Source organism: Eubalaena glacialis, chromosome 9 (assembly GCF_028564815.1).
Source record: "Eubalaena glacialis isolate mEubGla1 chromosome 9, mEubGla1.1.hap2.+ XY, whole genome shotgun sequence".
NCBI classification, from domain to species: Eukaryota; Metazoa; Chordata; class Mammalia; order Artiodactyla; family Balaenidae; genus Eubalaena; species Eubalaena glacialis.
Genome location: NC_083724.1, coordinates 59511015 through 59538762, shown reverse-complemented (window position 1 = coordinate 59538762; position 27748 = coordinate 59511015). Strand labels below are relative to the sequence as shown.

General features: G+C 37.5%; 1 protein-coding gene across 8 annotated transcripts in view; it reads left to right on the top strand.

Annotated features, from left to right (window-relative positions):
• The window catches only part of PTPRD (protein tyrosine phosphatase receptor type D), a 542415-nt gene that overhangs the window by 459826 nt on the left and 54841 nt on the right, over positions 1-27748 (top strand). For all 8 annotated transcript variants that reach the window (XM_061200424.1, XM_061200419.1, XM_061200422.1 and 5 more), the window contains 2 exons: positions 9605-9728; positions 23691-23866. In XM_061200424.1, the coding sequence (XP_061056407.1) occupies positions 9605-9728; positions 23691-23866 (300 nt within the window). The remainder of the gene's footprint in view (positions 1-9604; positions 9729-23690; positions 23867-27748) is intronic.

The following is a 27748-nucleotide window of genomic DNA, read 5'->3' as shown; positions in this document are numbered from 1 at the left end:
ACCTTTGATCCTTCTCAAAGTCTTCCAAAAGACTGGAGAGGAGGGAACACTCACAAAGTCATTCTAAAGGTCACCCCGATACCAAAACCAGACAAAGGCACTACCAAAAGATAAAGTTACAGGCCAATATCTTTGAAGAATATAGATCCAAAAATTCTCAACAAAATATTAGCAAACTGGATGGAACAACACACAAAAAAGATCATACACCATGGTCAAGCTGGATTCATCCCAGGGTCACAAGGATGATTCAACATACGCAAATCCATCAATGGGGTACACCATATCAATTAAAGAAAAGACAAACCACATTGTCATCTCAATAGATGCAGAAAAAGCATTTGATAAAATACAACATCCATTCAAAATTAAATTCTCACCAAAGTGGGTATAGAGGGAACGTATTTCAATATAATAAAGCTATTTATGACAAACCCACAGCCAACATAATACTCAACAGTGAAAGGCTGAAAGCTTTCCTGCTAAAATCCAGAACAAGACAAGGATGCCCACTATCACTATTTCTATTCAACATAGTATTGGGAGTTCTAGCCACAGCAATCAGACAAAAAAAAAAAAGAAATAATATATATCCAAATGGGAAGGGAGGAGGTAAAATTGTCATTATATGCAGATGACAGGATACTATATGCAGAAAACCCTGAAGACTCCACACTAAAACTACTAGAATTGAAATGGATTCAGCAAGGTAGCAGGAAAGAAGATTAACACAGAAATCAGTTGCATTTCTTTACACTAACGATGAAATATCAGAAAGGGAAAGTAAAAAAACAACCCCTTTTAAAATCACATCAAAAAATAAAATACTTAGGAATAAACCTGACCAAGGAGGTTAAAGACTGAGAACTATAAAACACTGATAAATTAAAGATGATTCATTCATTCAAAGAAATGGAAAGATACCCCATGGCTCTTGGGTTGGAAGAATTAATATTGTTATAATGGCCATACTACCCAAAGCAATCTACAGATTTAATGTGATCCCTATCAAATTACCCATGACATTTTTCACAGAACTCGAACAAATAATTCTAAAATTTATATGGAACCATAATAGACCCTAAATTGCCAAAGCAATTTTGAGGGAAAAGAACAAAGCTGGAGGAATAATCCTCTCAGATTTCAGACAATACTACAAAGCTACACTAATCAAAACATAGTGGTATTGGCACAAAAACACACAGGTGGATTGATGAAACAGAATAGCAAGCCCAGAAATAAACCCACACACCTACGGTCAATTAAATTTCAGCAAAGAAGGCAAGAACAAACAATGGGGAAAAGTGAGTCTCTTTAGAGTCTCTTTAGCAAGTGGTGTTGGGAAAGCTAGACAGCTGCATGTAAATCAATGAAGTTAGAACACACCCTCACATCATACACAAAAATAAACTCAAAATTGCTTAAAAACTTAAATATAAGACATGACACCATAAAACTCCTAGAAGAGAACACGACCAAAACATTCTGACATAAATCTTAGCAATGTTTTCTTAGGTTAGTCTCCCAAAGTAATAGAAATAAAAGCAAAAATAAACAAACTAATCAAACTTACAAGCTTCTGCCCAGCAAAGGAAACCATAAACAAAATGGAAAGACAACCTATGGACTGGGAGAAAGTATTTGGAAATGATGCAAACAACAAGGACTTAATTTCCAAAATATACAAACAGTTCATACAACTCCATAACAAAAAAACAAACAACCAAATCGAAAAATGGGCAGAAGACCTAAATAGACATTTCTCCAAAGAAGAGATACAGATGGCCAATGTGAAAAGATGCTCAACATCACTAGTTATTAGAGAAATACAAATCAAAACTACAATGAGGTATCACCTCACACCCGTCAGAATGGCCATCATTAAAAAGTTTACAAATAATAAATGCTGGAGAGGGTGTGGAGAAAAGGGAACCCTCCTACACTGTTGATGAGAATGTAAATTGGTACAGCCACTATGGAAAACAGTATAGAGGTTTCTAAAAAAACTAAAACTAGAATTGCCATATGATCCAGCAATCCCACTCCTGGGCATATATCTGGAGAAAACTCTAATTTGAAAAGATACATGCACCCCAGTGTTCATAGCGGCACTATCTACAATAGCCAAGACATGGAAGCAACCTAAATGTTCATCAACAGATGAATGGATAAAGAAGATGTGGTACATATATACAATGGAATACTACTCAGCCATTAAAAAAAAAGAATGAAATAATGCCATTTGCAGCAACATGGATGGACCTAGCAGTTATCATACTAAATGAAGTAAGTCAGACAGAGACAAATATCATATGATATCGCTTATATGTGGAATCTAAAATATGATACTGATGAACTTCTTTACAAAAGAAACAGACTCACAGACATAGAAAACAAACTGAATCTGGAAAAGAATATACATATGTATAACTGAATGACTTTGATGTATACCTGAAACATTGTAAATCAACTTTACTTCAAGTTAAAAAAAAAGAAAAACATGCCAAAAAAGAATTAATATTAAAAAATAAAATTAAAAAGTCTTCATTACAGAAATACACAGTCAATGGCAGATTGCTCTTCTAAACCTGAGAAAGGACTTGAGAATATCTAGGGGCAAACCACACTGAAGACCAAATGGGCCTACTGATGGGGAACTATGTGGAACGATAGTATTTTTCTGGAGGTTAAGGTCAATGAAAGTTCAGTTCTCTGTATAAAGGATGCTTAGTCTGACCCATAGTTTGGTTAGTCAAGTAGCTGCTGCTCTGTTACTTCTATATAATTAAATCTTGTTAGTTGTTTTAAAACACACAGAAACAGGATATATCTTTTTTGTGGTTTCTCTTTGATGAGTTTCTAAAGGGAATTTTTTGAGGTTTTCTACTGGTGGAGTGAGAAGTGGAAGACAGAGCAACTTGTATGGTGTTTTGCACGTGGGAATAATATTTTTCTTCTGGATAGATAAGTTGAAATTTTAAATCATATTTAAAGGGCTTTGCTGTAAGATGATGACTTCAGCTTTGTCAAAAAAGGTCAGTCTCATATCAAGATGTAATTTTACTCAATGACTGTAATCTGATGTGCAAATTCATGAGCACTTTTTTGTTTTGAATTTAGAATTGTAAATATAGATCAGAAGCACTATAGAGATTTTTGTTCCTAGGTTTCCCACTGTGTTTCAGAACAACTGAAAGGCATGTGTGAAACAGTCAAGGGATCTTCTCCAACTTGGCCAGACAGGAAGCATAGCACGGTGGCTAGTCACTCAAATGGCGGCAGGGGAGGGGTGCAGGGTACAGAATACCTCTGCCCCAAATCTAGCTTCTCTACCTAGTAGCTGTCTGGCTCTGAGAACGTAATTTAACTTCTCTGCACCTCAGTTTCCTCATCTACAGAATTATGATAATAATGGTAACCAATTCCAGGGTCTGTGTGAAGATAAAATGGCTTAAGATATGTGAAGCACAAAGAAATGTAAATGAGAAGTAAATGTTACATAAGTGTTAGTTATCATATAAAATACTTACATTTTAATTCTAGCTTTTTATCAAGAATACAGGGCAAAATTGTAAATCCATAAGTTAAAACGTAGCTTTTATTTCCACTTACCTATTGTTTTCTTCTTACCTATTTTAAGGCAAAGTTACAGTTGATTAAAGAAAAAATTAGAACTTTCAGACCATCAAGTTAAAGACTACATAAATGCAAAATACTTGATATTAGCAAGTATTTAGCTAGGGCCTTCCCTTTCTTCTTTAAGTTACAGGGGGATTTTCCTTTTATTTTGTCACTTTTTCTCAGTAAGGCTAAGGCAGGGAGTTGAAGATGTGTTAGCATTAGAGTGATTCCATCAAAAGCTATTGGGGGGAGGAAGGGGAGTGTGTCATGTGTCAAGTGTGCAGGTAGGGAGGCTGTGCAGAATGGTATGGCATCTTGGTAAAGTTTTAGATGCTACATAGGGTTCATCTGGCACATCTTAAAGGGCATTGTTGATTGGAGAAACAAAAGTTAATATTATGAAATAGCATTCTTGTTTATAAATTCTGTGACAATGTAACATCCACATTTCATGTAAATTCTTAAAAAGTCTATTAATCAACTTTTGGTTGAATAAGTCTACTTTACTTCATTTCCAACTTGCAAAATTCTCAGGGGAGGCTAAGAGGACCTGGTTAGGATTCTGGCTCAAGAGGGTCGAATTTTGGATTGAGTGACAAGAAGGAGGTAGATCCCAACTGAATGTTGTTTGGATAAAGAAGGAGGTAGATCCCAACTGAATGTTGTTTGGATAAAGAAGGCGGTAGATCCCAAGTGAATGTTGTTTGGATAAATAGACACAGAAGGATGAGCGGAGATAATCTGAGAGTCAAGCTCAGGAAAACCAAATACTAACAGCAAGAAATGATTGAATCCACTAGGAACAAGGGTGCTTATATCAAATTGCTTTGAATAATATTGGGGTGGCCTCAGCTTAATCTTACAGTAGGAAGATGCATGGTTATGATGGGCTGGCCAAAATTATAAGGTTGAATTGAAAATCAACTTCTCTATCACTCAAGACCTGTGTTGCTCTTTGTCCATTTTGGCCATTCCATTCTTCCGTGAGAAGCTCTCAACAAGAGGAGCCAGAAAACAAAGAAGCAAAGCAACAGTGTCTTCATTAGCACTAAGAAAAGCCTAAACATTGGGTTTTGAATATTAGGGTCTTATTCATCCATGATATCTTTGCCTCATTAACATGGATAATTGAAATTTGATTTTCCTCAACCAGTTTGTTTTAATCTAAAAGATCTTCTTATACCTCATCTGCTTTCAGTAGTTATTCTTCTTTACTGAGTTTACTGCTCTCAGCATTCTGACAAGCTCCAAAATAATGACCTATGCTGTGTATTGTTAAACATTCAGTCAGACAGATAGATACAGATGGATGGATATGTGTTGCACAAAGACAAGTCAGCATTATTTAATCAATGTTTGTTTGATCCGTGTAAAACGAGTATAAATGTAAGCTGCATCCCATCTGCTTTATCATCCATGTGAAGCCAACCTCATTTTAAAATCTTGATTTCTTATGTAATGGCCCCAAAATGACACAGTGTTGGGCTGCACCCCTTAGGCCTACAAGACCTGTACTTGCCCAGCTCCAAGACCGAAGAAGGAGCCCAGAGTCAGCGACAGAGATATCAATGAATTTATGTAAGCACTTAGCTTCTCTTAACCAATTAAACAGCGCATCCACAAACCAATCTTGGCCATGCCATTTAGAGGCAGAGACGTATTTCTAAGGTACACATAGACATGTATCTATACAGACAAAGAGATTTCACAGTTTTCCTGCTAGAGTTTAAAAAGGCCTCTTTGTTTTTTTTCTTCACTCTCAGAGACCAGATGATTAAAGTTCCTGAGAACCCAGGTAGATCATTTACATCTCAAAGGCACAAGAAGAGAAACACCAATTCCCTCTCGAAAGCTAACTTCCTCTTAGGGCATATGCAAAAAAACAGTTTTAGAATGTCAAAAGAGTCCCATCTTGGACATTTTCAGGGATTTTTTTTCAGTTTCTAAATAGCCAATTCACTTTAAACAAATACCAGTGATAGACAGTAATACATATCATTCACTCACATTCACATGGCTCACTTTCAGAGGAACATGAATCAACATTCAAGTTAACCTTCGCCTCAGCTGTCAGCTCAGCCTCTTTGCCTTTCTTAATACAAAAAGCAACTGCCAGGCCCGAGCTGCGGCCACTGTTTTCCCACTGTAACGGCGGCCAATATCGCCACAAGAGCCTTGGGGTGTCTGTGAGAGTTCTGTGAACTCTCTTGGTGGCCCCCATTCATCAAGGCAGCCACTACCGGGCCCCGCATACTAGTGGACGGCCGCCCCAGGGTTTCTGCCGCAACTTTCAGGATTATCCCCACAACTTTATCCCCACAATTAGTGGACGGCCACCCCGGGATCACACCCGTAACTTTCAGGCCCCACTTGATAGTGGACGGCCCCTACAACTTGCCGTTCCCCGTCCTTCCTTCCCGACATCTCGGCGCTCACGGGAGTTTCCTCAGTCTCCTGGCTACTCCGCCAGTTGCTGGGCTGCACCCCCGTGGGCCTGCCAGGCCTGTGCTTGCCCAGCTTCAAGACTGAAGAAAGAGCCCGGAGTCGGCGACAGAGACGTCAGTGGTTTTATGAATGGGGGAGCTTACAGGTCTGAAGCGAGGTCCTGGAGCGACATCCCACCAAGATCAGACAGCAGACAGACAGCAGACAGCAGCGGGCAGAACAGGGCGGCAGCCTTCGTGACGGGGGGGAGGGGAGGTTACCAGTTACGTGGGGAATTGACTTCAGGTTGTCTTTGTTGGTTACCAGGGGAACTAGCAGAGGGGCACGCCCTTCACCGCCCCTTTGATAAGCTATCAGGTGGAGATGTTCTGATCTAAAGAGTAGAACCATCACTAGCTGGGGCCTGGGGCAAGTATGTAGGAAGGTCAGTCCTGTGAGTAGGGTGTAGGTGAAGCAGACAGTGGTCGAGCAGGGGATGTACAGAGAGCAAGAGAACAGCCATCTTGGGTGGCCTGGTCATACACACAGGATGATCAATTGGAAAGAAATATCATTTGGACTGATGAGATAAAGGATAGTTATGTTGAAGTCTGTTTCATAGGTTGGGCTTCTTCGCTTTGCAATGGCTTTCTGGATAGTGAAGTAGCACCGTGGCTTAGTAATTACCAGCTGTTAATCATCAGTGAGCTTTGAAATCACCCAAACCTGGGTTTGAGGGTAAATGTATGAAGGTAAATGTATGAGGGTAGCTGTATGAGCAAATTACTTAACTACCAAGATGCCTGCCACAGAGAAGTCCCTCAGTAAAATTTATTGAATTAGTCTTTCTTTACTTCAGTTTCCTTGTCTACAAAATGGAGAAAACAACAATACCTACCTCATAACATTTGTGAAAATTAAACAGGATACTGCATGTAAAGCATAATGACCTGGCAGCTATTATTACCATTATCTGATTACCTACAGGTCTTTATCTCTTGGGTCACACTTTAAGCCTAAACGTATTAACATATGTGATATACAAGCTTATGTTTCCATTACTGGTTTTTAAACTCTTCTATGTAGGTATCAAATACATCATGCAGATGGCTGCAAATGTATGGCAAGAGTGGAAATGAACATGAGTTCACAGTGTCTTTGAGTTGGTAGATGCAGTTTCATTAGTCTAATTAAATGCATGCCATTTACACATATATGAGTGATCGTAATCTGAGGAATAAGGCCATCAGAGGGAGTAAGGTCTTCCACCAAAGGAATGACTGTGTATCAGTGAGCTTAGGAGCTTCTTGGGATATTTTAGAGAATGATGTGTAGGAAGCTTATGTACTCAGTAATGCTCATCAGTGTAAAGTGGAATATCAGTGGTAGTTGTACTTTCAGGATCACATACTTAATTACTAAGCCATATGATAATGAATGTTAAAGTATTAAACTAGTAACGCACTGCACATTGCAGTTTCCATAGTCTGTTCTCTAACTCCCATGTTAAAAGAAGGAATTACTCCATGATTTCTCTTTATGAACTTTTCTCAGCAACAGTTATTCATCAATTCAATTCATTTAAAAAACATTTGTTAAACCATTTATTGAGGCCTTTGTAGATGCAAAGACGACTAAAGGTGTCTAGGTAGGATGGTGGCTAAGGACTCCAGAATTTAAGCTGAAGGTCACCCAGAGCCAGTGGAAGTTCTTAAACAGGGTCCTAACCTATCCAGGGCTGTGCTTTAGAATGTCTACTTTGGTATGAAGAATGGATTGGAGTGAGAGTTTAGAGAAAGGATTCCAATCAGACATCAGATACTGAAGGACTGGGATTTAGGGAATGATAGATTTGGGACGGATCTGAGAATTTTTTAAGGCAGGCTTGGTCACTGAATGGAGCTGCTTTGTGTGGAGAAGGCTCAAGGTTGACTTGAGGGCTGCCACCCAGGCATCTGAATGCTTCAACTCCCTTTAGCTCATGGCATACTTGGAGAGGAGTACATTCTGCAGAGGAGATGATGAGCTTCCCTGGAAAAGCAAACTAGAAAGACCCCTAATTACATTATTCTTTAGACTCTAAGACGTGGATAATTATTTTGCTGAGTACTGTTCAATGACTGACTAGTTTATATACAGATTAGCATAGGCAAAGAAAGGAAAAAGGGTTTTATAATCCTTAGTAAATTAGAAGCTGCAATCTATACTGCTGAGAATTTTTGTATGTTTGGAGGCTTATTCATGACTGTTAATAGGCTTGACTCCTTACACTTGTGAGTTTTATTATCGTGCTGAACTCTATCCATTTTAACACAAATGTGTGCATCCTTAATATTATAACAGCTGTTGGATATATTTTACTTTCAAGTTCTGCATATCCACATAAAAGCGTGGAAAATATCCGGTATCAAAAATAACTTAAAAATTTTATGAACATAACGAAGTGTTTTTACTTTTTAAAGAATTTCATCTGTATATAAACCTAATTTATCATTAATTATGTCTGAAAACTTGATTTTGATCATTGAAAATCATGTTTCTATAATTACTGAACTCATATTTCCATATACCATGAAACTATAAGTCTTAAAAAAATGTCAGTATGCTATGATGAAAGAAAAAGTATTTTGATTTCCATAACATTGCAGGACATTAAAAAGTTCCCCAGAGTTTTATATCAAAGCCTGAATTCAGTCTCAAAATAATGGTTCTGCTTTAACCATAAAGAACTTTATATATTATTTTATATCTGTGAAATATTTACTTTAGATTATTGAACAACTTTGGTTGAACTAAGGCATCAAGGAAAGACATTAAAAATCAGAAAAAGTAAGTTTAAAATAAAGAATAAAAAGCAAACTTTGTAAACATGATAACACATAATGATAAATTAAGAAGCGATTAGATCCTATCTGCATTAGATTATAAATTAATATTCTGACTAAGAAGATTATTTGATTTAACTGACCTCCCTTCTTTACTGTTATTCTTAACTGTTTGAATTGTACAAATTGCGTCGTGATAGTGGTCATCATACGTTTTGGAGAAACAGACAAAATTTTAAGTTGCCCTCAAGATGTAAGCCTGCAGGTGAAGAAAGAATTGCCTGTGCCTAGTGAATCCAGTGAATGATCAGTCAACTTAAAGAACAAGGTTAGGTCCACATAGGAAAGGGTAAGCAAGATAAAATAATGTTCACAGAACTAGAGAACTGGAAGGAATATTGAACCAAGATAACTTGTAAACTACAGCAGCAGAGAAGGAAATGGAAAAGTGAGAAAAAAAAAAACCAACCTGCCTTTCCACTATTAACAGAACACCTATATTGATTTCTTTTTTCCATTTGAATCAGTGTTGGTGACTATCACTGTTTTTTCCTATGATTAATCATTTCATCTTATGCTGGTTATATTAGTGTTCAGCTTCACAGCTAGGGTCATCTTGATGAAGTGTAGCTTCAGAATTTTCTTTTTAAATCATTTGTTACTCGTGATAAATGCCTATAATCTGATGTTATTCAGTATTGATTTTATGTATGTGTGCTGTTTTTCTTTTCAAGTCAATTGACCCTGGCCAGCAGTTCACATGGGAACATTCAAACTTGGAAGTAAACAAACCAAAGAACAGATATGCAAATGTAATCGCATATGATCATTCCCGAGTTCTCCTATCAGCAATAGAAGGTAAGGAAATGCAGATGTTATTTATACCTTTATTTTCATGGGTTTAAATTGTGCATGAAAATATAGTTTTAACTAGGTGTTCAGCCATCTATGAAAACAGTTACTTAAGATTTAGGCGCTGCTTGTTCTCACTTTTTCTTTTTCATACAAATATACCGATCCTTGAGCACACAATATCCTTGACACCGTGTAACACAAGGGCATTCCTCATTACCTTCTTGCTTCTAGCCCGGATGAAAGATTTCATAATGCAGTTCATGTTTATATAGGGGAAGCAAATTGAGGTTGCCCATTTTACTGATGGTTGCTGATGGTTATGAATAAACAGGTGATTGTCAGAAGATGCCCATAGACTGTTACTTAAAAATGGTGAGGGGTTTGTTTGGCAATAACTCTGGATAACCACTAGGAACAGTCAAAAAGTTAGGAGTGGTGATGTGATGATTAATAAAAATTAAGCACATTAGAAGTGTCTGGCTCATCTAATTTGTGGACTGCTTGGTAATCTCTCTCACAATTGTAGTAGGAAGGAGTTTATTCCAGAAGGAATGATTGCTCCTAGAAGATGAGGATTATTCCTCGAATATACCTAGCTTCTCTGAAGGATTCATGAGAGTATTATCCATTCACCCCTTTCCAATAATAAATCCTTCTCACATGGCATGTTAAAGACACTTAGGAGCTCATGTTCAGCACCCAGCATTTTGTTAGCCTTTTATGGCCATGGTAGTGCATTGGATTGCTGCCCTTAGAAAGTAGTTTACAATGTCACTTAAATCCTAACCTGGACTACCAACTGCCACATACCACATTCATCCTCATTGGCATTCAGAAGAGCTTTGTGGCTTTTTCATACTTGAAAGTTCACTGCTTACCCTCTTCCAGATGTTTTATGAAACATTAAATACCAGCTTCAGACCCAGACCTTTTTAGTACCTTACAGTTGAAACATTTTCATCTATAGTTGTTCAAGTATCTTTCCCTTTTTTCTGCTTCCGAAATCTATGATGACCACCACTTTATCTCATAACTCTGACCAAGTCCTACCTGCCTCCCTAGTATCCAAAGTTGATTTGAAAGTGAGACTCTGCTTAAAAGCTTTCCCAGTCAGCACCAAAGGCAACAACACATTGAATTCCAATTTTGGAGGAATAAGAACGACCTTTTGGCATTTGAGCAAGTCCATACCTCAGTGCCCTTTTCTCAAAATGGTATTATGTGGCATAGATATATTTTGTAAAATTCTCACAATCGATTTTACTTTTGATGTTGGAAAATGTCTTAATCCCTTTTTGAGCCAATTAAAGATGCTAGGTGTTCAGGAGTTAATTTTTTTCCATATTGAAAAAATTGATCAGTTTTATCAAAGTTTCACCAATGCTAGTTCAAGCAGGATAGTGTCAAATAGGTAGTTGCTTCTTTTGAGGTCCTGTTTAAAAACTGTAAATGGTATATGTGGATGATTAGCATATAGGGTTTACATTTTACCTATTTCCCATCTTAAAATGTAAAAAACTATAGTAGCAATTTCTTGTCTCAAGTCTCTTAAATCATATCCATAGTAAATAAGAAACTAAACCAAGTCACACATAGAGGAGAGAAATCTTTTTTGTCATTAGCGAAGCAAGGTAAATTATAAAAATAAAATAAATGAATGTAAATTGAGAACCCAGTTGGCATGATCTTGGCTAGAGAACTTGTCATTCTGCTTTTGCTGTATTGTAGCATTGTTTCCACTCAGAATTAGGTCATTCAGTACTACCACTTCCCTGTACTTTTGCCTGCTTTGTCGTTATTATCCTTAACCTGTTATTTTCCACCATCTTAACAGTAAAGTATGTCGAAGGACAAAGAATATTCCTCCTTGTACCTTTATTATGATAGTTGGAAACTATGTACATTTCATTCCTATGCTATTTTTACAGTATAAGAGCCAAAGCAGTTGAATCAGACTAAAACCTGCCTTTTTATAGCTCTGTGCCCACAAATACACCCTAAATCTAGAGGTGGCCTAGAAACCAAAAGTTTTTCAATTTTAAGTGTTATGCAAAAGGTTAGAAGCATTTAATTGAAGTTTATGGGCTATACAGAGAGCTTTAATCTAGATTACAACCATGAACAGCATTTTATCTTTGACTAAGCCCTAGCCAGCAGATATTTAAGGGGAAAAGCAATCATCCTATATCTTAAGCACAGAAAAAATACCAGCAACTGGAACCACAGAAGCACTAACTGAGGCTTCTCCTATAAAGGGAGCTTTGATAACACAGAGCCAGATTTTTAAAGTATATTAAAATGTTAAGTGACTTCATGCACAATTTATAAAATGTAACGTGCTTGTTTTGGGTTCTACCCGTGGTGATAACTTACGTGACTGTGGTTGAGTGTTTTATTTGGGGCGTTTTTGTTGTTGCTCTTCTCTCAGTGGTTCCGATCACTCTCTTCGTATTACTTTGCAGAGTGATCTGATGACATTAAAGAAAAAACTGGGTGTTGCCACAGTGACTCGTGTTGTCTTTATCTTGGTTTAATAGAGCAAAACTTTTAACATACTTCCACTGAAAGATGACAAGGGAAAAACTTAAAAGAATCAGGAATTGTGTATGGGCACCAATGTGCTTACTGAACCCCTTGAAAATAGTGACACTTCATGACGTGTTTCCGAATTACAATTATTTTATGTATGCTGGGGAAAATGCAGAATAAATTCAAGAGAGTCCTAATTACAAAATGCTCACAATTGTTGAATTAGAGAGTAAGCAGTATGAAAGTACAATTGAATTTTTGACCAATGCAGTTACTGTTGGGATCCCAACACGTTTAAGCAGTTCTTAAGAGAAAATAGTAATTCCTGAAAAAAAGAGATGATGGGATTTATTTTAATGATTTAAGATAAATATTGTCAAAGAAGATTAAATGGAAACTAATATTTATATGTGAATAAAATAATATAAAATAATATGCTTAATCTTATAGATGCCAAAGTTGTCCAGAAAGTATGTACGAAAAGATAAATGGAGAAACCAAAAGATGAAAAGCAAGTTTGGGTCACAGCTCTGTCACTAAGTAGTTATGTAACCTTGACTTTTCTGAGTATCAATTTCCCCAGTGCTAATATCTTTTACTTTTGAGTTCTCTAAGAGTTAGCTCTATGTAGTTTTCATATCAACTATCCTATTTACTGTACTCACAACAGTCTGATGAAGCAACACTATAAATATTTTGATACAGATAGGTATCCATGTTTAGAGATGAGAAAACTGGAGCTCAAACAGAGAATCAGCCCTGACTCTCTCAGTGTAAAAGGTGAACAATTAATATAGCTTAACTTAGAATTGAGCTCTTCTGATTCCTCGATCCAGGCTTTCATAGGCCCACATCACTCACACTGCTTTCCTACTGATACAGGATGTGACTGTAACTAAGTAGCTTAGCATGGATCCGAACACCCAGCCTTGCCTTTTTACCTAAAAAGTCCATTTTATCATTTGGTATCACGGATAACACAAACTTCATATTAAATATTTAATTTCCCTCTTTATGGCCTAACTTTTCTGAGGCAGTGGCACAAAAGGGGGAATCATCAGTGACCCAAATGCATCAGAGTCCTACAATTGCAGAATGTTACATCTGTCCCTCACAGGTGATCTACTTAGCTCAAATATCTTTTTATGTATCTTCAACTTCTTATAAACTCAGGAATATCAATTAGTGGTAGATTATTAATTGTACTGCCTTGTAACTATCAAAAAATTCAATCTAACTATTACAGTCCTAGATAAAAAAAGTTTTGTTTTGTTTTTTTTTTGTAAAATAGAATTACTCTTCACTGCTGCCAGTACTACATTTCTATTAGTAGGATTATAATTAACATTTCACTTTAAAAGTCATGTTGACATGGAATTTTTTAAAATTGTTGGCCAGGCCTAAATATAGAGCAAAATTTAAAACCCTCCTTTTAAATTCGACAACAAAGACAAGACGTTATGATAGACATGACTGTCTTGGTATTTACCATGTGCTGGGCATCATGTCATAGATTTCATATACAGAGTATAAAATCATGTGTAGTTGTTATTTATAGTGTTCAGAACAACCTCAAAAGCTAGTTGTTATCATCCAATTTAATAGACAAGGAAACTGTTAAACTTTAAAAAGTCAAGTAACTTGTTTATAATCATTAGCTAGTTACTGGCAGAGCCAAAATTTTAACATATGAGTCAGTTGGACTCAAGAAGCCTTTTCTCTCCAATAGGTCACTTAAGACTGTAGCCACCTTTGAATCATAATGGCCGAGCCTATACATATCAACCTAATTCAAAAACTGCCTTTTTGGCTGGGATAACTGTCTAGGAATTTTGAAATATACATTGTAAAACACTTATGATAGAAATCTTAGAGCCAGAGGTCTTCAACTGTGTTCTTAGACTTCCGTCAAAGTGAATTTTTCCAAAGAATAAGCGATATATAAATGGCTTTCAGGTGGATTTTTTTTATTTGTTTAATATTACTTTTTGAGGTATCTTAGGAAGAATACGAAATAAGAAGACAGAAACTAAATCCCAGTTTTAGCAGCTGTGTGACCTTGGACATGTAACTTAGTTCAGTTAACCCTTTGGGGGGAGCTGGTTCCTTTTGAGAATCTAATGAACATTTTAAATCCCACTTGCAAAGAAAAGGCACCTACACACTTTATCTGTATACTAATATCATAGAGTTCACAGACACACAATCTCTTTGCAAGCCCATTCTCCAGTTTAGGGGCCCCTGACTTAGTGTCTTTTGTTCTGGTTCTTCCTAAAATGAGACTGTATAAGATCCTTCCTGCTATTCCGAAAATTCTGAAGATTGATTCTAAATCCAGGGATCATAGATAAATATTAAATCTTGGACATTTAGAGATTACTCTTTTGAGGGAAAAAAAAAAAACCACGCATTTAATCCAGAGGGTTTACTCAAATAGAATTATTGGCTGGTATGTGTCTCTCCTACTGCACCAGGTTTAAATGGTTTTATCTAAAAGAGTTAGAAATGACAAAGAATAAAGCGCTTCTTGCCATATGCATTTTTTAACACCAGTGCTTGTTAATCTGATAAAGGCAGCTTAGTAAAATATGGGTTTGTTTTATTTTTTTCTAGTTTTGGGGGAATATATTTAGCTTCAAACCATAAATATGTTTGTTCACTTCATCTCTGTAATGAAGAGGTACCTTCCTACAAGGGCCTGTGTATTTTTCAAGAACTACTTTCCTATTAAATCATCTTGCTTCTGAAGAGATTATTTGGACAAGTTACTGTGCCTTGGTTTCCTCATCTGTGCAACAGAAGTAATAGTAATACCTACTTCCTAGAATTATTAGGAGGATTTAATGAATTAATACATGTAAAGCCTTTAGATGAATGTTTGGCACAAAGAAAATACCTAATAAATATTGGGAACTATTAAAGTTATCATTGCTGTTATGAATTTTATTACTACTATTGATAGATCCTTTTATCCACAGATGGAATTTCTTTTGTATATGATCTATGGAAAAATTAATAATATCCAAATGAGAAAGCTGCATATATTTGCAGCACTCTGTGAAGCAAAAGAAAATATTGGTGCTTGATACATGGAAACGAGACCTATAATAGCATTACAAATTTCAACAAGAGGAAGAATGTGTTCTTTTAAATGGAAATCCAAAATGTATCATCTGCTGTTTGATTTATATAATAGGAGCAACTCAAGACAACTCCAACTGTAAATAATATAGATGATGTTACAACAACTTCATTATCTGTGAGATGCGCAATTTAGCACCTTTAAAATGAGGAAGCAGCTCACAGAATCACTGCCCCTAAGATAAATCTAAATTTAAAAAGTAAAGAGAAGAAACTACTGATATTCCCCTGTACTATCGGTTCGCCATCTGCCACCACACTTGTGCTCTACGCTTAAGTCCTGTCTTAGCTTCTTCTGTATAATGTTCAAAGGTAAATCTCTACCGATTTGTTTAAAACAGCGGTCAGCACATGGTAACATTCTCCAGTTTCACATCTTATCCATGCTGTGAGTTATCTTTTTTTTTTTTTAACAGGCCATATCTAATAACCTGATGTATTTTCAATAAGTAAAAACAAACAAAAACAAACACAGGAAAATCAGTTAATACCATCTAGCCAACATTTTCTAATAAGCGTTTAATTATATTATAGTGAATATAAATGTTCCATATGAAGCACTAACATTAAAGAATTAAAATTGTTTTCCTCAGTAAAGAATAGCTGTCATGATATTTCCCACATTGACTCAATAAGTATGATTCCTTTTCCTCCCTCTTGGTTCATTCTCTCTCTCATTCTCTCTCTTTCTCTATCCTCTCTCCCCCAGTCCCAGACACTAATGACTAATCTGTGGGCACCTGGTGTTTGTTTTATTTTGCTCTTGAAATTCTATTTAAACTACTGAAGGAAGTTGGTTAGAATACATGCCTCATCTTAAAAAAAAAAAAAAAACAAGGCTAAATCTCATCCCATTATTGGTTGAGTTCATTTTTCTCACATTGTTCAGAACATCAAGCACTGGGTTAGCTCAATTTCTCTAACATTTTCAGTCTTTCAGTTTTCAAGTTAATTCTTTTTTTTTTAACATCTTTATTGGAGTATAATTGCTTTACAATGGTGTGTTAGTTTCTGCTGTATAACAAAGTGAATCAGCTATACGTATACATATATCCCCATATCCCCTCCCTCTTGCGTCTCCCTCCCACCCTCCCTATCCCACCCCTCTAGATGGTCACAAAGCACCGAGCTGATCTCCCTGTGCTGTGCGGCTGCTTCCCGCTAGCTATCTATTTTACATTTGGTCGTGTATATCTGTCCATGCCACTCTCTATTTAAATGGCATCTCTCTCTCCTGCATGCAGCAGAGCAAGTGGTGTGGGGATCTGTTATTCCCCAGCTCCTACCTCAGCCTGCACCTGTGGTGCTTCTTACCTAGAAAAGAGAAAGAGCATTTTTAAGGGATGGCTAGTTGTGTTGGTTTTTTCCTTTACTCTTGTTCCCAGGAAGCTGATCAAAGAGTAACTCAGAAAGCTCTATGAGTTTCTTTTTATCTCCATTTTCTTTAGTTCAGTTATTGGGATTTTCTCTTCATTTGTACTGTACGTCTGTGCAGATTGTGCTAATGAATCTACACTTCATTACTCTGATGCTGCAGAGAAACCTAAGTCATCTGCGGAATGGCTCTGTTTTTAGAATATAGGCGCAGGTTGTACATGGTTGGGAAGTTAAAAAATAATTATTTTTGTCCTCTCCGTTAATTTTTTTTAATATAGGAATTAGGAAGACGTCTTCCAGATTTGGAATTACTTTTTGTCGGTAGAGTATTTAGGAATGACTAGGCTTATTTCATTTCTGTTTATCACGTCGATCATGAGAATAACTAGCAGCCACTGGTATTTTAGAGATTTCAAATGCATTGACTCATTTGACTCTCACAGGGGTTTTGGGTAAGGAGGTTATGAAACTGCTGCTCGTATTTTAGGATATATATATGAGGGGACTGGGGCTCTGAGAGTTTCCTACAGACAGAGCTCCTGTCGTCATACTCTGCATTTCATTTTGACTACTTCATTGCTGAATAAAGCCCTACAATAATTGCATCCTTATTAACATAAGCTAAGTAGACCAAAACTCTGTGACTTGGCTGAACAGGCATGCTTCAGTGGCCCAAAGTCTGCTTTATATTTCCGGGCAAAGTGCCCCCTAACCAGAAATCAGTTCCCTCTGTCACAAGTGCTGATAAGTCCCCAACACGTGTAGCTAATCTTAGAATGCATTCAAAGACAATCCGATCGCCCACATCCTTCTCTGTAGCCACTCTTATAACCCAGCCTCCTCAGCAGTGCTGAGGAATAGAAAACCAGAGAACGGAGGACGTAGAACATTGGGAGGGTGGAGGCTGGGTTCACAAACTCTTTGAAAGGTATCCATTCCACTAACTCATTGTGGTGATGAGCTGCAGTGCCCACAGAGCAACACACTTCTAAAAAAAATCGTCCTGCATACAGTAGAAACATGGAGGGTCATTTGCCAAACTGCAGTCACATCCGGGGAGACTTTGGCAGATAATACACTGTGCCTTTGCCAGAAGCGTTTGTTTTTTCTGGTATGTTGCGAAGAGAATCCTTCGTTTTGCTAGTTCTGTTGCAGCTGTGGGTGGCTGCCATAGTGTAAGTGAAGGAGAAAGAAGGCCTGTGTCCCTTGAAATCAAATAAATTTACTAGTAAGTTATTATTGGATTTCATCTTTCTATTTTCTGTTCTCTAGTTTTGCCAGTGTCAGCAAACAAAGTAAACAATTTTTTCTGCATTGTGGGTTGTAAAAATTACAATCTAGGTCTTAACTGGCAATTCGCTGTTGTTGGAGTTTTTCTTTTTATTTGTGTATTGAAGTGGTGGAGATGCTATTTACTAAATAAAAGATAGCTTTTGTGCTCTAGTGGATCCTGTGTACTTCCATCTGACAACAGGGAATAAACTGGCTTACCAAGAAAACAATTTCTTTTTGACACAAACTTTACAAAGGGTTTGCAGAGTGAAAGGAAACAAAAGTGCTGGAGTTTCGATGCCACACTGCAAGTTGGAACAGAGTCAGCCAGTGAGCTGGAGGTCTATCTCCAGCTCTGTAATGCTGTAGTAGTTTGTCTTCTGGAGCCCTGGATGGCATTCTGCCTTCCCTCTAATACTGCCTCTTACTCATTCTCGCCTCCACAATTCAAGGAAAGCTGCTTTTTCTGAATAGACTGCGTACTAGCCTAGTCCTACCCCCTCCTCTTGTTTTTGAATTTGTTTACTTTTTACCCCACCAGGTTCTAATCAAGGTTTGAAGTATCAATCACACCAAAAAAATCTCATCTCAGCACATCAGAGGTAGAAGCAATAGGAATCAGCTTGAACGATCATCAGAGCATGTTCCTACCTAATCTGAGAGCCACAAAGCCTCTATTTATCTTAAAATAACTTCACAGAGATTTCTGAATCCAAGAAGGTTAAGAATACCACAGAGAGACATCTTATTTTAGAACTCAAAGGGACTTGAGGGAATCAATTTGTCCAACACACGTTGTTTAGCAGATAAGCAATCAGAGGTCTGGACAAGTTGAACGGACTGCCCAAATGTCAAAGAGCAACCTACCAGCATGCTGCCCTAGACTGGAGTTCTGGTTTCCTGGTCAATTTCTCTAAAGCCTTAGCATGTGCTTAGTATTGTTCCAAGAGGCACATATGACTTACCCTCCAGTGTGGAGTGACACAAAAGTACACACTTACCCCTTACGACTACTTAATTTCACATCAATAAAATAATTCAGGTACTATGTTGGGTCCTGCTTTTTTCACTTAACATCAGAGCGTAAGGCCTTCATTATTAAATTTTTATAATTATAAACACCTCTCGACAAGAGAAATCTTTTCAAATCAAATTATCTGCTGACCTGAAAAAGCTAATGCAAAGCAAGTTGTTTATTTTTTTTAACTGGACCCACATGACCCAATTAGTTCTCATAAAATTAACAAGGGGAAATAAAAACTTATTTTAACCCAGTCATGACAAAACAGCTCAGACAGTGTATTCTTTGACATTTCAACATGCTTTTGAGGTTTTAAAGCATTTCTCAGTATGAGTTAATTATTCATCACAAATATTCTTTCAAACCTAGTAGCTTCATCTTTCCGAGGATTCCTCTCCTTTTGTTAATATTCAAACACACAGGGGAACATTATTATGAAGCCCTAAAGTGTTAATCCCATGCTTAAATGAAGAAAAATGGCATTACCCCTGCATGTTGAACTCATGATAAATTCTCAAAGTTTTTCAGACAGAAAAACAGGGGAGCCCAAAGTTCATGTCCAGGCTAATTTTTCCACTGAAAGCTATAACTGGCAATTCCCAGTGAATAAAATGAAAGCCTAAACCTGACCCATCCCTGTTTGAATAGCTGTTTGCTATGGCTTGCTGTGCATGAAGAACACAGAAGCACAGTTCTACCAATCATTCACCTCATCACAATATCTGTTAAAGGCTTCAGTTTTATAGCTCTTACTCTGCCCAAAACACAAAGACCCAGTATAAAGCATGTAAGTGATAATTTTAAGCACCACAAGAAATAACAGTCCATTAACTGATGAAATAGACTATAACACAGGAATGGGGAATATTGTGGGGTACAATATAAAGTCAAGATCTAGCCTCAGTATTCTCACTTATAAGATTAGAATGATAAACAATTATTGGTGTCGGAACTGTTTACATGACTTATTAATTGGAGAATACACATGAAACAATACATAGGAAATCATGAAAACTTACTTTTATAAATGAAGTAAAGCCATGGATGCCTAGGAAGAGCAAGTTTTAGATCTAAGCTGTTTTTCTTGGACAATGACATTAAGACCAACTGTCCAAGAGACAATCCTACAGCAGGGCCAATCCTAAGATTTTGCCTATGATGAGCTTCAGACATCTTTTTTATGCTCTTGTTATTTTAATAACTCCTGCCCCTCAAAAAAAAAAAAAAAAAGGCAAGGCACCATTACCATAGTTTTGGACAAAAGTGTCCTTGACTCCAAGAAATAAAAGCAATCAGCTAATTTATAGAAATCCTATATTCTTTCAGTTCTGCATTTTAACTTAGATTTCTATTCATCATAGCCCCAGAAGAATTCAATTAATTCTCACACACTTCTCTTGGATCAGTAGTGCATGCTGATTAGTGCTGCATTAGTGGAAAGCCAGCATAGTATTTTTTTTTTTTCGTTGGGGTTGATTGAAAAATTGTTCTAAATATATCGCATTGAAAGTTGAGGTCTCATCTACCTGAAATACACTGCGCTTTAATTTTAGATTCCAATATGGGGTTAATATTTTTTAGAAGGGCAAGCCACCACCATTTCTCAGATCTTTTCTCATTCCTCTTTCTACACAGCTTGTTATGTTGGGTTATATGAAGCTCTAAGGCCTAATATACACATTAGGCCTTAGAGCTTCTAGAGAACACAGCCATCTCTCACATGTCCACATTGCAAAAGACATATGAGAGAACTTACTGGAAGTGTCTTTTTGCCAGAGTGTGTAAAGGGATTTGCCAGGAGGCTTTTATTCCAGGTACTACCTCCTTCCAGACAAGTGTCAAAATAGAAGAGGACCCTCACACTATTTTCAGGATATAAATTTCAGCCTAACAATTAGCTCTCCTAGGTATTGAATTATTGTTTTCAGTTCTCTTCTTTCCAGAATATCAAGTCCCAAATTCTTAAAGTATTTGGTGATACAGTATGGATCCCAGGTGCCTAATAGTTTTCAGGCAGAATTTTTGTATTTTTATCCCTGGAAAATGCAACCATTATTCGGTATCAACCTATTCCCCCTAAAATATAACGACTTATTGTTCAAACTTGAGCAATACGTCAAAAAACAATTCATTACATAATAACTGATTAAAATTTACGCAAGAATATAGGATAGGTCTGATTCCCCTCCTTTAGATATGTCTCACACCCACCTCCTCTGTCCTCAGATGCGTTGTTCAGACACATTTGTTATCATCCTTGATGAGGGAAAAATGGCATAGTGCCCAGCTGATGCATTTTCTGAGCCATTAAACCAGATTTCTCCATTTTTGAGTTTTCTTGGAAAAAAGTTTTCTGTATTTTGGTAGTGGAGTGAGGCTCTTAGCCAGAATTCTTTCTATCAATTCTTTAATGTTAACTGCTAAATTAAATTATTTAAAGTGGGCTTTTCCTGTATTATAAAATAGACTCATTGGTGGCTCAGAACCAAATCCTGTGGACATGTAGATGTGCGTGCTTCCCCAGTGGTTGTAACCTGAGGACTTTATTTAAACTGTCCTTTGAATCTACAGTAATTTGGTGTCAGGGAGGAATAGGATCTTTATCAACAAAGGGCTGCCAGAACCCCAACTGCTTCTTGAGTAGCTATAATAGATGAATAATGTTACAACCAACTGTGCATTTCAGGTTTTGCTCAAAAGACTTTTCACTAATGCTGGTGGTATTCCATATCCATGTGTTCGTCTTGAAGCCCAGCAGTTTCCATCTGACTTTCATTACTTTTTCTTGAGAGGATCAGTTTTACAACTGGAATCAGAAAAGCAGTCAAAGTAATTGCAAGTGGCAATCAGTGAAATAGAGTAATCTTAGCTTGGGAACATATGTTCCATTATAAAGAAAATATTCTTTTTTTTTTTTTTTTTAAATAAATCCAAGACTAATATTTTCCCAAAGTAAGAAGGGACCATGTACAGGTTCTATTGCTACCTCCCTGTAAAGTGTTTGTTCCCCTTCAGGGATAGGCAGCTCATTACCTCTGGAGGAAATCTATCCCCTTTCTGATTCTGACTTTTATTATGCTGGAGATGAAGTTCATCTCTCTGTAGTTACATCCTTCAGAACTGAAAGACTTGGGTCTCAACATAGTAAACCTCAACTTCTCTTCAGACACTTATGGGCAGCTCTTATCTCCAACCCCTATCTTTTTGCCAGGTTATAATATATATTCCTTTCTCATAAGGAATAGCTTTGATTTCCTTAATCATTCCAGCCACTCTTCTTGAAAGAAACTCAAACTTCCCTATACCCCTTTTAAAGGTGTTGTGCTGAAGGAATATTAGACTTTTAATCAGAATATCTGTATTACATTACAGCTCTGCTACTTATTAAATGTTGGAACGGAGGCACATAATTTGCTCTTTTTGTCACTAGGGATAGCAAAGGTGAATAAAAGAGATGTGGTCTAGAGGCACATAAAACAAGCAAGTTAACAAACAACTAAATATGTAATTTCAACGTGTAATAAGTCATATAAAGAGTTGCCAAGAGGGTTCTTAGGTCCCAGGGTATCAAGGGCAGGCATGCTGAGATGGAGGCTGAGTGTTTTCCGATGGGAACGAGGCAGAGAGTGTTGTAGGATGTGGGATGGTACTAAGCTAGCAATGTTTTCTAACAAAGCCAGCATCTAGAAGCAGGCCAGCGTCTAGAGTTTAGAAAGTGAGGAGGTGAGTGGGACAAGATGAGTCTGGAGAAGTACAGAGTTTTGTAGCCATTGTTTAGAGTTTGGATTTTATTTAAAGTATAAGGGGACGCCACTGTTGGGTTTGAAGAAGAGACATTGCAGCGTCTGAAATATATTTTTAAAAATTGCTCTCATACTAGATAGAGAACAGACTGCAAAGGACAAAACAGAAGCGGGACAACCAATTAGGAGGCAGTTGTCATAATCCAAGGAGAGATTCATGTGATAAAACAACCCGTTGAGGTTTAAACGAGAAGCAGTACCCTACAGAGGTTAAGACACAGATGTAGCAGACTGCCTGCCTATAATTAAACCAGACTCCAGCAACGTCAGCAAGCTCTGTGCACCTCGGTTTCCACCTCTGTGAAAGGAAGATCATGACAGAACTTCACAGAGTTGTTGTGAGGATTAAAAGAGTTTATATATGAGCTCCCTCTTAGCTAAATCTGGAAAGAATTTTTCACTGTTATGACATGTTCCACCCTATATTGCATTTTCAGGCTCAGGCATTATTTTAGTTGGTTTTTGTCTGGGAACGAAGAAGGGAATGAGTGAGGAGAGTGACCAGATAATTGTTTATCCTCCTTTGCAAGCTATATTTTGCTGATGCAATGGAGAAAACAGACAGCGTGTGAGAGAAAAGGCATTCTGTGGACAACTGGTTGTGTTTTTCTTTCTTTGGAGTCTACCTTGTCACATTATAAATACAAACATTGCATTACTCTAACGTAATGGTCCCAATGAGACCTATTTTTAATCTTGTTTAAAACCCAAACTTTAATATAGTGTGACTCCTCTTAATATAACATTGTCATTAGGGCATGTCCCAGGCTGTTTCCTCTTGTGACATGTTCACCTCATTGAATAACACTCCTTGTTTTACAGGAATCCCAGGAAGTGACTATGTGAATGCTAACTACATTGATGGCTATAGGAAACAAAATGCCTATATTGCAACACAGGGATCTCTCCCTGAAACATTTGGGGACTTTTGGAGAATGATATGGGAACAACGGAGTGCCACAGTTGTTATGATGACAAAACTAGAAGAACGATCCAGGGTAAGGATGAATATCTACCTTCTCCCTTTTAAAATCTTCCCTCAGATAGTTCCTGCATTGCATATTTTATTCTGGTCAGAATCTAACCTGTCTCTAAGCTTTGATTTTGTAATAGACACTAATTGTGAATGAGCATCAACAGCTTAGATTAAACCATTCTTTAACATTCTTTTGAATCTTTCAAAAAGGAAATTCTCTCATGTTACGATGCGTGTGATCACTAAAAGAAAAAAAATAGCACTCAAAGAAGTAGACAACTTGGTTAGAAAAAATAAATATTAACTTGGGCATCTTTGTAAAATCCACATTGAACAAGAACACACAGACTTTGGGGGAGAATCCCACCATATGTACTTCCCAATATTTTCAACTTTTTCTTTCTCATAATCTGCAGTGCAAAATCTAAAATTCTGTGAAAGAGGCTCTTTTTAAAAATTATTCAAATTAGCATAAATTAAGTCAGGGCAGCCAAAAAAATGATGTTGGTTAATACACTGCTGAGAAAACACATAAATGTGTTACTTTAGCCTTTTGTTACTTTAGCCTTCTCCAAAATGAATAGATTTTAATAATGGAGTCATTGCTTAGTAAGGTCCAAGAAAGGAGTTTTATTCATCATATGGGTCCAATATTATGGAGCACGGCACATTAGTTAAATGCTCTTGATTTGTAAAACTAGAACATAATAGGTAAGCAGGATGCCATATTCCCAAGTGAATATGCCAAGTGAATATCGTAGCCATCTGATGAAAATCAATCTGTAACCTTGAGGATTTAAGGAACAAGTAAGTCTCTGACAAATCACTGAAGACAGACAGCACATACTCTCACTGTATGGGGCCTTCGGGGCAGAGTCTGAAACCACCGGTAGAGGGCTCGTTCACTGGGGTCACAGTACTATCAAAAAGGATATTTAGAAGGAAGCCAAAGCCCAACTCCCCATTTGTTGTGTGACAGTTGAGATTTTTTTAATGTTCTCCTAAGCTCAATACATGGCAGTTTCTCTTAGCCCCAGTATGTATATGAGAGAGGAGTTGTAAGCTGCTCAGGAGATTCATAAGGGAAAAGCTCAGACTTAGGAAAATATAAAAAGTCCCAGCTGTTACCTTAAAGCTGGGAAATCAATAGATATAGTACACAACTTGTTTAGCAAACCTAAAAAGCAATCAGGTCTTTTCAAAATGTGAATTCTACAGAAATATTGAAATATTGTTTGAAAAGAATTTAGATAAAAACTTTGATGGCTGCGAAGACGTCTCTGTGTTATACTTTACATGCAAATGCCATTCAAAATGGATGTAAATAGATCCATTATTGACTTGCACTCAGGGTAACCCCTATCTAGCAAGCCCTTGCTCTAAAAACAATCCCCCACCCAAATAATTATTGGATATAATCGTTAATCATTCTAACAATGCCTAACATGTATTGGATACATTGATATTTTACAACAACCCATGAGATAAACACTTCTGTGATTTCCACTTTATATATGAGTAAGGCCAGGACATTCCAGAAGGTCACCTAAGCTCATTCAGTTACCAAGGTCAGAGTGAGGAATTGAAGACAGCCTGTCTCCACAACATCTGTGCTTACCCACCAGGACATACTGTCTGTTAACACTTCTGTGAAGCAGAGACAGCTGAACTGTTATATTACAGCACGCAAGTAAATCCAAGCTACTCGGACTGTTCTGCCTGGAGATACCGGCTGGTAACAAGCAGTCATTTGCAAAAGCTGTTTTCAGTAAAACACACATTTTTATCTTGACACTGCAGGCCTTCATTAAGCCATGCACAGAAACTTGTTTTGAAATAACCAAATGGAATTCTGCCCCTTTTCTCCCTAATTGCTTCTAATAATAAAATTAGTTCTAACTGGCCCCACTGCCAGTGCAACACCTGATGGTAATGAGCAATTCTTGGCGGAAGAAATTGTGACATAAATACCTACAGTTTATCTTTATGTTGCAGGCTACCTTTTTTTCCCCACCTCAGACAGAGAAACTTATTTGGAAGTTACTAAATGAGCCTGTTTGCTCTCTTCATTAATTACTCTTTGCTCTTGCAAGTTAGCTTTCTCCTTTGTTAAATGACCTGAGGAGGCCAAGTAAAGTGCTGTCTTGTGATTTTTATTCTGCGGTGGTTCAGCCTATACCCCAACTTATGATGACCTGCGTAAGCCAATATTTAGAAATCTCAACCATCATCAACCTAATCATACAAATGAACCCTGACCCCCAAGGCCCAAAAAGCCCTTTGTTCTCCAGTCTAGAACACTTGAGAATAAGGGACCAAATGCCCTAGAGAGAGCTAGCAAAGCCCTGGTCCTCCAAATTATCTCACCCCCTCTTCATCTTCCTGCCTCACATCCTCCCTCCCTCCCTTTCCCCTGTCCACTTGCTCTTTCCCCCGAAGTCCCAGGGAGGAAGCGGAAGGCATTCCTGGATTCTCAAAACAAGAACATAGATTAAATTTTGCTATAAAAACAGTGTTATAAATAGTGGTTAGTTGTTGCTGAAATATACAGCTCCATACTTGGGGAACTTTGTGAGTTATGTGGGCTGACCTGGGGACTCAATGAGTTCTCAATTCCCAGCAGCCAACTTCAAAGTAGACATATGAACTAGCCTGGCTTTACTTAGAAACTGCCCGTAGTCCCTCTTATAAAGAGAGGAGGTCCAGGTAGTTTAAACAAATCACCTCTCCAAGGGCTGAAGCTTGAAATTTCATTATTTTGATGAAGGCTCAGGTTCCTGAAATAATATTCATCCCCTTGGCTTGTTGAAAAAAAGAGGTGTATGTGTGTGTACGTGTGTGTGTGTGTGTGTGTGTGTGTGTGCGTAAATACTTCTGTGTATTACAAGTAGGCAGGAATACCTGCTAACTGGAGTGGGAAAGAGAAAGGAAAAGGAAAGGGAAGAGAAGATAGCATGCTATTACACAGAACTCTCTGGGGACACCACCACTAGAGGAAGCTACCTGACATAGTTCCAAGTAGGGGTGCCTTGCAGTCAAATGTCTGTGTTTAGATCCCGACTTTAGTGCATACTAGCTATGAGACATTGAGCAAGCTGCGGGACCCCTCAAAGTCTCCTTTCTCCTTTTTGGATTACATGAAAGGGTTATTGTGGGTATTGCCTGAGACAAGGAATGTGACAGGGTGGCTTAGTGAGTCTACACTATTATTTTTTGGTTGAGATAGAGAAGTTGGAGGCTTTACCATCATAACTTTAGTCTCCCCTAAAGCTGGCTTCCAAATAATTCAATTTTTGTTCCCAAATGAAATGAGTTTGTTTCTCTGTGGTTGACAATGAATCCTAACCAAACTCAGAGTCACTGCACGTGGTGAAATGTGCCCACTGTTCCCAGGATGGCACAACCGTGCATCCTAGTCAAGGGGAGAGCGTAGCTCAGAACATGGGGTTCTTTTGCACTTGCTTTTGACAGCATCTCCAGAATGGAGACCCTGACACAGGGAATGTGTTAATCAGTCTGCAAAAAGACCACAGTAGAACATTCTGGCTGCTACTTTCACATATCTTGAAGCGATACAGTATGAAAATAGTGAGTAATGTCAACACGAGTTACATGTAGTAATAATTATCACTAAATATAATATATTCTTGATACCACATTTCCTTCTGGTTCGGTTTTTCATTCTCCTTCCTGATTCTTTTTTATTTGGTGATGCTAGGGAACTCTCCCTTTAAAACCTACCTCCTGTGTTTTCCACCCTCTACTGTACCAAGGCTCACTCTCACCATCTCTCTGTGGTTGATACAGCAGCAGGGCTTGTAACCTTTGCTGAGTTAGAATAGTTCACTCAAGCAAAAGGATACTGGGTTCATTAGCATGTGTTAGACATTTCACTGGTCTTTTG